The 12,419-nt window shown below is 36.4% G+C and overlaps 1 protein-coding gene across 2 annotated transcripts in view; it reads right to left on the bottom strand.

The window, feature by feature from the left end:
- LOC306864933 (uncharacterized protein) overlaps nucleotides 1–12,419 on the bottom strand; it is a 71,559-nt gene that overhangs the window by 28,702 nt on the left and 30,438 nt on the right. The window contains exons 5-9 of one of the 2 annotated variants that reach the window (XM_079409235.1): nucleotides 11,833–11,919; nucleotides 8,240–8,425; nucleotides 7,387–7,425; nucleotides 4,562–5,773; nucleotides 4,002–4,028 (exon numbers count right to left, since the gene is read on the bottom strand). In XM_079409235.1, the coding sequence (XP_079265361.1) occupies nucleotides 4,002–4,028; nucleotides 4,562–5,773; nucleotides 7,387–7,425; nucleotides 8,240–8,425; nucleotides 11,833–11,919 (1,551 nt within the window). The remainder of the gene's footprint in view (nucleotides 1–4,001; nucleotides 4,029–4,561; nucleotides 5,774–7,386; nucleotides 7,426–8,239; nucleotides 8,426–11,832; nucleotides 11,920–12,419) is intronic. The other variant, XM_079409236.1, reaches the window with a different exon arrangement.

The following is a 12,419-nucleotide window of genomic DNA, read 5'->3' as shown; positions in this document are numbered from 1 at the left end:
TACACCATACAATTTGCAGAAAGAGAAAGCTGAAAAGGTTTAATGTGTTACAAATAAATCAAGTATAAAGCTTGAGATATTATTTTAACCTGGTGAAATGTAAATGACACGGGGCACAAAACTATATTCATTTCTCTTTTAATTTTTTTTATCCATCTAATTGGACCATAGAACGGGACTCTCAAAGCCTTGACATCCGGGTATCCGGAGATAAATCAGTAATTTTGAGTAAAATTTGACTTATCCCGTGTGAATGCACCACATGAAATTCAGATGTGGGGGGGTAATTTCAAAATCACACATGGTCCCAGATAATACTAATCCCGTGAGAATAGGGCTAAAGAGGAGGTACACTAATGTTCAATAGTTTGGGGGGGTTTTTAAATGTTTTTGACAGAAATTTCTTCTGCTCACCAAGGCTGCAATAATTTGATCAACAATGCAGTAAAAACAGTAAAATTGTGAAATATTATTCCAATTTAAAATAAGTGATTTCTATGTGAATATGTATTAAATTGTAATTTATTTCTGTGATCTGCAGCTGTATTTTCAGCATCGTTACTCCAGTCTTCAGTGTCACATGATCTTCAGAAATCATTCTAATATACTGATTTACTGCTCAACAAACATTTCTGATTATTATCAATGTTGAAACTGTGGTACATTTCATTTTTCAGGATTTTTTAATAAATAGAAAGTTCAAAAGAACAGCATTTATTTGAAACGGAAATCTTTTGCAACATTATAAATGCCTTTACTGTTACTTTTCATCCATTTAATGTGTCCTTGCTGAATAAAAGTATTAATTTCTTTAAAAAAAACTCAAATCAAATTTAGAAATACACAATCCCAGAATGCACAGCAACAACCACTCAAAGATCTCGGAGAGAGAAATATTGATTATAAAAACTTAAAATGCATTCAATACCAAAAAACTACAAGTTTAAAATATAGTTCGATCTAATGAAAAACAAACAATTTTATTCAACATAGAAGCTAAAAATGCACTAGATTGAAGCTTTAAAAGCAGATAAACTCTGCATTTAATTTTATTTTAACCCAATATATGTTTCTGGAAGTAATTACAACAGAAACAGCAAAAAATAAAGGAAAACACAAATAAATGACTACATAAACAGCAGACTAACAGGTAGTATAATAGCATTTCATTGAACTGATGGTGTTCAGATCTGCTGAGATGTTTAATGTGAGCTGGGAATAGGTTTAGATCTAAATCGTTCAGACTGCAGGCGAGTCTCCTGCGTCGATGAGCAGACGCTAATTATTCTGTGGATCACAGCCTGTTCGCTTTTCTCCTACCGCCTACCGAAGCTACAGCAACTGTTGCAGAAACCTGCCCCGGGCTGCCTTATTTACATATCTGCATAATTAAGATACATTTGTGAAAATACAGAAGAATATTATCAGTGAAGCTGAGCACACACTACAGCATCTTATGACATAAGACTCTGATTGGAAAAAGTCACATGGTAGCTGCACTTACGGCCACTTTCTCAGCATCTGTCCTTGTTACCATGGAAACATCAGCATCTTTTCAGTTGCCGTGGAAACGAGACAGACACCACACCCTCCCTGGAGGCAGTCTGTGTTTACAACAATTGATGCATTGACCTTTACGGCTCCATCGTTCTGCTGCTCTCAAACGCTCTGATTATTAGGACCTTTGACCGTCCGACTCCATCTGAATTCAGTGACGCACTAACACAGAGAATGTTCATTTCATCGTGGTATCTGAGAACAACAGTTGTATGTGAACAGCAATCCGATGTGCTGTAATCAGGTCAGTGTGAGTAAAGAGCTGTTAAAGTCAGTCATTTTGAAGCCCATTATTTAGATGGAGCCAAAATGAAAAAATAAGCATTTTTATTGTGTTGTTAGTTTGTAACATGCAAAACAGCAAAAATCGAATGTTTAAACGACACAAAATAAGATAACATACAATATCATTGCTCCATAATACCCATTCAAAAACCTAAATGAATCTCTATAAAATGGAAACTGGCATCTAAAACATCAGATTCACAGAGAAACTACTAAACGCAAGTGTCTGTCTGAACAAAAGCAGAGCTGAGTCACTGAGTGTCTGTGTGTGTTAACACTCCTCCATTCATAACAACACATGCTACTCAAGGTCACAATCAACATCTCTGGCCGTCACCAGCAGCTCTCAGATTCACAAGAGCACAACCACACAAAAGACATCACGACCCGAAACAATCAGCGGCATTCAGAGAGGCTCACAGGATACGCTCACTCACAAATCTTACTTTGAAAAGTCCTCAACAAAAACTTTAAGATGTGCGTCCTTGAAACATGCTATTGGTGGATATTGAGTCTTTTTAGAGGACTGCACATGCATTTTTACACATTACATGCATTACAAGTAAGTATTTATTATATTATTTGAAATAATAATAAATAAAAAAAATGCTCAAAAACATGAATGACATATGTAACAAACTTCAAGTACTAAAATTAAAGCTAATTATACAATAAATAAATATATACAAAATATGAAAAAAAAAACTAATGTCTAACAAAAATGACAAATGCACAAAATTACTAAAAGTTTAACTAAAATTAGTCATTCACAATACACTGATTCACAAGAAATATGATCCATATGGTATAAACCGTAAGTGTATTTCTAGAACTGCTGAAGATTTCTGTTCAGTCACTCTTTTACTAAAACATTTACCGCGGTAACAAACACCAAATGGAGTATTACTGCAAGCAACACAACACGGATTGATAGAATTCACTCTAATGTGATATTTGACACTGAGCTTACAGAGTTTCCTTATTCTCATCTCATGAGCTCATACACACACACACACACTTTACAGTACACTGTCATTAATTTGCATGTTGGGAAGTCTGACACCGAACGCTGATGTCCTGTCTCCCGGAGTGTATAAGTAGCTCCCTCAGTGACAGAGTCCCTCCCCACTGGAGAAAGAGCCGAAAATTACAGAGAACTAAAAGAGACAGCTGTGTCAGATGCGCTCAGACACACACACACACACACACACACACACTCTCTCTAATAAAGGCACTACAAACACAGAATCTAAAACCAGCCATTCTCAGATACTACACTGCGTTTCTGCAGTTGCGTAGCTTACGTTGTGCTAAGGTTATTACATGAAGCAGCATTTGCAGACCAATTTATTTCCACAATGTCATGCATTTCAAAGTGAAGCGCACTTTTTTGATTTCAAACGTGCCAATAGGAACTGAATAGCACAGTAAACAGTCAATTTTTAAATTCATGTTGACTTCAATAGCTTGAAACTAAACATCCTGCCATTTTACGATAAATTTCGACAGATGGCACTCGTGAATCTAGTTTACATTTAACTTATAAATGCTTTACTGAAAACAAGCTAGTAAACTGTTTATCGAGCTACAAGTACTTTATGTACTACATTCCAATTCACTTAATTTGGATTTACAATCTACAACTAGTCTACATCTGAAGTGGATCAAAAGTTTCACCATAGGTTTCATTGTCCTAAAACCAAAATGAGTTCTTGTCTTAGGACAACTTTGATTAACTTTTTTGATCCACTTCAAATGTTGACTACTGTAGTTCATTTCCATTACAAACTACTTTGAAAAGGCATTCAGACTCTGACAATGATTATATCACTGCATGTCGCCAATTGCATCACTTGCATTTCACAATATGCTCTTGGTAGTAGCATCATTACAAATATGCATAGAGCTAAACTCTTGCATCACCAACACTCTCAACCACTCAAATTGCCTAAAATCGCCAACTTTCACAATCAAATAATGACCTTTAGTTGCTTTGAAGCCACAAATTACTGTTGGGTGTCTGCTAATGACATCACATACAGTATATCTAGTCATGAGACTACTACAGCAATAAATGGGAAGTATAGGAAGTTATGAATGAACGGTAGATGTTACACAATCATAAAGAGAAAGCAATAACTAAACAAATGCTGACTTACCTAATTGATGAGTTGCAACAGATGATGCTGGGGAACATAGAAGAGAAAAAAGAAAGAAAAAATATCACTTACAACTGTATTGTACTTTGTGTACATTCATAAAGTGAGAAAGGGGGTTCTTATTCACTCTTAAAGTGCTAGAAGAGAAATACGAAGGGGTGGTGGGAAACCAAGAGAGAAGATTGTCACTGTTAGGTGCCACCAGTGCTAGTATAAGAAACAAATCACTACAGCAGAGATGCAAAATTGTGAGGGAACAACAACGCCTCCTCGACAAACTGCAAACCAAAGCGTTTGGATTAGTAGAGTACACCCTGGATCACAAGGTTAATAGGTAGGAAGGGGGAGTCTTGCTTGTTTACACAGTTGGTAATTCATTGTGGAAGAAACACCCAAGCAAAATCAAGCCAGCTCGCTTTGAGCGAACCCTGACCCTTGCTTCCAGCTGACGGGTGATGTGTTAGTTATTGTGGTGCGCAGTTTAAATCACTCAAGCCCAGGCTTGGAGTCCACTCAGCCATGCATTATGTGGATCCACTTCCCAAAAGTCCGCAACAAACCTTCCAAAGTGACGAGCGCTCCTGCTTTGAGCTCCCGAGGTTCTGCAAAACTAGGGAAGAACGGCGGAGCGGCCGGATTTAGACCGGAATTCTGGGGAGTTGCCAACTTTGCTTCAGGGGAGGTTGGACTATTTGATGAGGATGAACCGGGCTTCTTGCCTTGTTTGGTTTTGGGTTCCTTTGGGGCTTTGCTCTTTGGCGAAGGCAGAGGTACAGGAACCGCGGTCTCAAAGGCAACACCATCAAAATCAAAGGGTTGACTGTGGTTATTAAGAGACCACGCAGGTCCAGATGGAGAAAACGGCGGAGCCGAGATCAGTGCTTCCATTGGTGGTACAAAACAAGTGCTTACAGGGGTGGACGCCTGGGGTTCCTTTACTGGTGAATCTTGGGTGGTGTAGATGTGATCTTGTCCAAAGATTGCTTCCTCAAGGGTCGCACCAGGAGAGACAAAAGGCTGAGTGTCGCTGAGGTTGCAAGCAAGAGAATCTTCTGTTTCCATGAGGATATCTTTGAATCCGGATGACATGGACAAGGCGAGCTGGGGGGATAAATCGGGGGCTCGACCGGGAGACTTTGGAGAAGGCATTGCAGGTTCAAGATGTGTTGAGGACGGTGGGGAAGTGGCCGTGAGGGATAGAAGATCTTGGGTAAGAGACATAGGAATGAGACTCTCATCGGTGAAGTCCTCAGAAAGCGACACAAGTCCGCTGTCAACTTCAAGGGGCGATTGGGAGAAATCAGTTGTGAACTCCTGCAGCATGCAAGCCGAAGCAGGGACGAAGGGTTCTGCATGGATCGCCCATTCCTCGGGAATCTTCTTACGGCTTTTCGGCTTCTTGACTCTCCCACCAAAGCGGCCTCCGTCTTCCCAGCCTCCGTCTCGGTCCCGTTCCTTGTGGGGGGACGGCTGATGGGGGCTGTCGGATAAAGCACTTTCGCTCTGCATTTCCGTGGGGAAGTCGTACACCTCGTCCCTGGGTCTCCGCTTCTTCTTCTTCTTTTCCTTCTTACGGTCAGATCCTTCACCTTCCCTTTCCTCTGCATCTCCTGCCCCGCTATCTCTCGGGGACCACTGAGGCTCGGCCGTGACATGTGGGCTGCTCTCTACTAGAGGGCCGGCATGGCGACTGATAACGGTGGAAACGCTGGGCGTGAAGGGCAGGTCAGATGGAATGCCGGCCTCATCGTACCAGCGGTCACCAAAGACACCTCGTATGCAAAGAAGAATGGAAATTAGAGCAGCACTAACTCCCTTTTATGCTCTCTCACACATTTGCTAACTTAATCACCCCATTTGATAAATATTACAATCTGCAAAGATCAAAATCAAACAATTTTGAACATATTTTAAGATGTTAACCAGTATGTGCATGTAGCACAAGATAGAGGACAGTAAAAGCATGCATTATTTTTTTAGCTTTAGAAATGGATAGTTACAGCAATGCATGCTCATTGGGCAATATTTCAATTATACTGCAAAACACAATATAGTAAAAACTATGACATGAAACACCTTGTAAATGTTTAATTTCTACAATAAAGCAGTTAGTTTAGAGATTTGCTTGACAAGACTTTGAAATTCCATTGCATTTCTAAATATGAGAAAAGAAATGAAGGGGGTTACATGACATTTTAAAAGTAAAGACAACAAACCGTTTAAAATAAAAATTAAAAATCTCTAGGCATGTAAACAGTACTAAAACAAACCTTCATGCACTGAAAAAAAAAATCCATTCTTCATAGGTACTTGGTCTAAATTGCCCATTAAAAATGTACATTTAACAAAAATAATCTACTTCTGCTTAGATATTAGGACTTTCATAGAACGCATCTTGAATGTAATGCAGGATGATGTTTCGTATAGTAAATGGCTGACTGACCCACATATCTTTGTTCTAGAACAGGGAATGTTCCCAGAACTTTGACTAATTTTATGGCGAGGTTCTCTTAAAGTTATGATCAAATGATCAAGTAACATTAGTAGAACTTTCATTCGAGTTATCTGGTATTTAATAATGTTCTCGAAACTAGCACAAAAACATTATTTTTACATTGTTCATTGAACATTTTTTCTGAAACATTTTCGTTGGACATGTAACGTTTACTTAAATGTTGCTAGTTGTTTAAAAAAGTTCACAGAACATTTAAAAGTAACATTTCCATAATATTTGCAAAATCTTAAAACTAGTGCCGTCAAACGATTAATCGCATCCAAAATAAGTTTTTCTTTACATAATATGTGTGTGTATTGTGTATATTTATTATGTATATATAAGTACACACGCATACAGCATATATTTTGAAAATATTTACATGTATATATTTATACAATTTATATAATATAGATGAATGTGTGTGTGTGTATATATATATATATATATATATATATATATATATATATACACATATACACACACACATAAATATACACAATACACAAACATATTATGTAAACAAAAACTTTTATCTTACATATTAATCATTTGACAGCACTACTTAAAACTGTTTCCTTAAAGTTTGCATGACCAGAACAAGTTTTTAAAACATTAATGTTTTAAAAACATTAGCAACATTAGGGAACATTAGCAGAATTGTCTTAGAATATTTTTGTTAGCTGGGATAGTCTATAATATGAAGTGTGTCGTTCCCAACAATCTGTCTTGATATGACACGCTCAGATAAATCGCACAGACGGATCTGTGCTCTTCAGACTGACAGGGGTGAACCTGTGAGAGTGCAATGCATTATGGGACACACTCCATCTGTGACTGTTAAAGGGATAGTTCACCCAAAAAAGAAAGTCATGTCATCATTTTACTCACCTTCAAGCCGTTCCAAACCTGTATGAGTTCTTTTTTGTTCTATTGAACACAAAAGAAGGTATTCTGTTGGTAACCAAACAGAAGGTAGCCACTGACTTCCAAAGCATGGAATAAAATACAATGGAAGTCAATGGCTACATGTCAACTGTTTGATTACCCACATTCTTTAAAATAAAGAAACTCATACACGTAAATTTATTCACGAGACAGATAAAAATATTACTTTTGCTATTGCAAGTACGCTTTATGATGTAAACACCTTATGTCCATCTGAGTGATTTAATGATTAGGCACTTGATAACTGACTCATGCATGAATTAATATGACTCTACAGGTCTGACCCTCCATCTGTCAGGTGTTTAACACACTGTTTGCACATCAACAACCAGCCCTGAGCATCAAACCAGGTAGAATATGGTTCTTGAGCTTGATATAGACCAGCGGCATGACTCTGGGTCTCAGCTGCACTGTACTATCCCCATACAGCTGTGAAGCCCTAAAGGCCCCTGGGATACCAGAATGGATGGATTTGACTAGTTTTGACAACTGATAATGTAACTCAGTCTAGCACTCGTTACAGTGCCAACCAGTGGACAGCCTTAGCTTTAATTACTGATAGATTAGATATTTGCTCCACAGGGGCTCCTGTAGGAATCCCATAATCCTTGATACAAAACACATGTGAAGTACATGAGCGAAATGCACTACATATTAAAGGGATGAACGGTATTTGAAGACGATTACATGCAATAAAACTTTACTGCTTTATAGAAAGACAAACTCTGAGACCATAATGCACATGAAATGTATATAATATTGACATACACTCAACATCATGGTCTCTGTTCTCTACCTGCAGATGTGTCCCGTGGGCTCTTGGGTGTCGTGGCTGAGAGGGGTTCAGCTGGTATTTTGGGGGCTTCGGTGGTGGCCTGAGCAGCTGGCGGCTCCTGCGCTTCGGCCAAACCAGACGGTCTTTCTGTCTGGAAAGGAGCAGGACCTGTGATCACCGCCGACATTACGCTGGGCTGAGAGAAACCTACGGGTTCAAAGAAATTCAGAAACAAGTCAAATACATGACATGTTTACTTCATTATACCATGTATTTGTGGTTGGTCAAGACAATCTCGAGAATGAATCATTAAAAATAATAATGTATTATTACTATTATAAATAACACTGCTGCTGCTGCTACTTCTACTACAGTATTAGTAGTAGTAGTAGTAATAATAACAGTATGATTCATAATATTAACATTAAATGTATTAATATTTATAAAAATGATAAAGAAATACTAAAAAAGATTCTGCAGCAGAAGATTCTACAGTATTAAAGGTGTTTTAATATACAGTAAATAATTTTAATACTACTAATAATACTAATAACACTAATAATACTAATACTAATAATAACAATAAGAAAATAATAATAATAATTATTATTATTATTATTAAGTATTAGTAGTAGTAATAAAATAGTTCATTATTTGTTAAAATTAAGTAAAAAATAATTTATGAAGTATTAATAAATAAATAAATAAACAATGAAGATGAAAATTACACAGTATTAAGCACATTACATTTATTAAATAGATTATTAAATATTAATAAATACTTGGCAACCTACTTGGCACACATACAAGAAGGACCCATTTAATTGTAATTAATGCAAAAAAAAAAAAATCTTAATAGTCTAAAAAAAAAAAAAAAGCCTTAATAAGGCTTTAAGTAAAACATATTTTTCTCTCTTTGTTTTGATATTGGAGTGAAATACGATCCAGACATGGAAGACATCATCTGAGATGCTGATGCAGCTGTAACATCTAGGATATATGATGTTTATCAGACACATGTATGTTCCTGTATGACGTGAGGTTTGACAGGAAGCGAGTGGGTCTGTAACAGGTGGTGAAATCCAGCGTCAGACACGAGCCGCACCGCATCTGAGCTGAATTCTGATGCGAGCCTGACTCATCACCTCCCAAGAGCCCCTTCAAACCAGCACCATCATCAGCTATTGTCTTTCCAGAGAGAAACAGGCCTGTTCATTTACCCTGCTAATGAATTCACACTCATTTTCATTACTAGCATTACTACTAATGTGGCCCAGTAGAGTGCAGAATAAAGCTCCAGGTTACATCAAATCAAGTCTTTATTTATCAGCACTCAGCCACAGATGTAGTTTTTGTCTGACTTTCAACATGATGTTGCCACACAATGACTTAAAGTTTCCCCAACATCTATAAGCAATATAACTACCGCAGATAGATGTGTATCGCATTCAAAACAGGAATCACAGGAGGAGAAGATGTGAGATCTGCATTAAATGAGGTCAGGGGTAATTAGAGGTGTTGTTTTGCTGGACACACAATTTTAATAAACCTAATTAATGGCCGGAGAAAGATTTAACAAGATGACACTGAACAAATAAAAGCGTATAATTAACGAGTGGTCCGGCCTCAAGCAGCAGGCACTGGAAAGCAGCTAAATCACATTAGAATAATGATTTTCAAAGCTCGCTCTCTCTCTCTCTATATATATATATATATATACACACCCCAAAATTAAATTACTAAAGATGCAGTCAAAAGTATTATGTAATTTTATATTTAATTTGAGTTTTTATAGTATTTTATATTATACGTTGTATTTTATTGTAATATTTTAACCGTAATGATAAACTGTGATTTTATATTATATACTGCAGTACTTCATATTTTAATATATTCACATATATATACACACATATACATATATACAGTATTGGGCAAGCTACCTGTAAAATGTAGTGAGCTAAGCTAACAGTTACTCTTCTTTAAATGAAGCTTCACGACACTAAAGCTACAGCTCTGAGAAATGTAGCAAGCTAAGCTACAGCAACATGGCAAAAGTTTACTACATCCAAGCTATTTAATAAAAATAATAATAATAATTCTATTGAGCCAGCATCATACCCAGTCAATGCTCTCTCAGTGATCAATAAAACTGTCAGTCAAGCAGAATGTTTTTTTTTTCGTGTCCCGTTTTCCCCAGTTTTCTGTCATTATGTGGGAATTCAGTTTTTTTCTGTTATTTGGCCAAAGTATCATATTATAAAAGATTCAGCGCTTCGCACGAGCTATTTGGCTGTGACTTGACAACAAATGCTAGACTTAGAAACTCTTCTCCGCTCCTCGAATACAAGAAAAAAAAAAAGCATTATCCTTTATAAATAGTGTTTTTTGAGTAAAGAAACCGCTGTACTTATTCAATCAACAGTTCTTTATTTACCTTCAGACAGCGAGCAAGCTGAGATGCTCTAAAATGCGCGCTGCACTTCATTGACGAGGCAGGAGGAATAATGAGGTTTGACTGACAGTTTGAGGAGCCAATGGCGTTACGAGCTTTAGTGTCTGTGGCGTCACTTACTGATCCAGGATCAGCGATCGTAGCAGTTATATTTCCGATTTGAGCTCAAGTTTCAGAATGCTTTCTTTGGAAAATGTAACGTTAGCTTTTGTTGGCGCTACCGCGCTACTTGATCAAAAAAAGAGCTTAGCTACTGAAAAGCTATTTTATTCAGAAAACAGCGACGCTACCACCACGCTACTGAGAAATGTAGTTAAACTAGTAGTGTCACTAATTATAGCGACGCTACTGCGCAACACTGCATATATATATATATATATATATATATATATATATATATATATATATATATATATATATATATATATATATATATATATATATTTGTTTTTTTTCTTCCCATATGTATTTTTTTATTTTATGGATTAAAAAAAAAATAAGCTAATTAAATTTAAATTAAAGCATATACCAGTCACATTTGTGGAACAACTAAGAGTCTCTTATGCAGAGCAAAGCTTCATTTATTTGATCAAAAATACAGTAAAATCAGATATATTGTGAAATATTTCAATTTCAAATCATTGATTTGTATTTGAATATATTATATTCATGAATCATGCTGTGATTATATATATATACACACACACATTACTATTAATAATTATCATTATTAGCAATAATTAGCAGTAATACAGTAGTTGGATTTATTAATTATTATGATTATTAATTTGTTATTAAAATAAAAAATATATAATTTTACTAAATATAACATTGAATGCATTTATATAATAATGATAATAATAACAACAACAATAAATTATCATTACAGTAAATATTACTGCTAAAACTATCACTACTACAGCTAAATTAATAAAAATATTTAATAAAAGATTTAGAAGATTCTACTGTATAATAACAACATGTTTTAAATAAATTATTGAATTTATTATTATTATTATTATTGAAAATAAATATAATTTATATAACAATTCACCACCTTCAATAAAACACTGGTAAATTGCAAACTATAATTTGGGCTGGAATGGCGGCTGAGATCAGGTGATTTAGGTTTTGAACTCTCTTTATGACGTGAGGTCACCTGTGAACGCTGTAATCGGGCTGCTGTCCATCATCTGCGGAGGGCTGGACTGTGAGCTCCACTGATCAGGAAAACCAGACACTGAGTCTAGAGAGAGATGGAGAGAGCAGAAAAACAACAGGGCGTGACGAACGAGTGCGAAGATGCTGCGCTGCATCTCAATGAGAGAAGAAAAGTGACGAGTGCTTTACAGAGACAGACCCGCCACAAGCAGCCGGTTATTACTAGTGAAAGAAAACAAACAGATGAAAATGTTCATGTGTCATTTATCAAAGACGACCTTAAACAACCTTAAACAACGAGTCAGTATTTGTGCTCGTGTGATTCACCTGCTGGTCCAGAAAATTACCCAAAAATCCCACAGAATCACATTGAAGCAGCACCAGAAGCCACTCTAGGCAGGAAGAAAACACCGAGCATCCCATCCTATCATCATGTCAGCTAGTTTCAAAATATAATTTTAGTAAGAAATTATCTCAGTTTCCATGCACAGTCTGTTCACTGTTAATCTGATGCATATTGCACACTAAACCAGAAAACTCTTTCTCCATCTGGCTGATTTTAGCGGATTGGCTGACTTTACACAA

This window comes from Barbus barbus (assembly GCF_936440315.1).
Source record: "Barbus barbus genome assembly, chromosome: 46".
In the NCBI taxonomy this organism is placed as follows: domain Eukaryota; kingdom Metazoa; phylum Chordata; class Actinopteri; order Cypriniformes; family Cyprinidae; genus Barbus; species Barbus barbus.
Note: the sequence above shows the minus strand (reverse complement) of the source record. Positions and strands in the feature narration are given on the sequence as shown.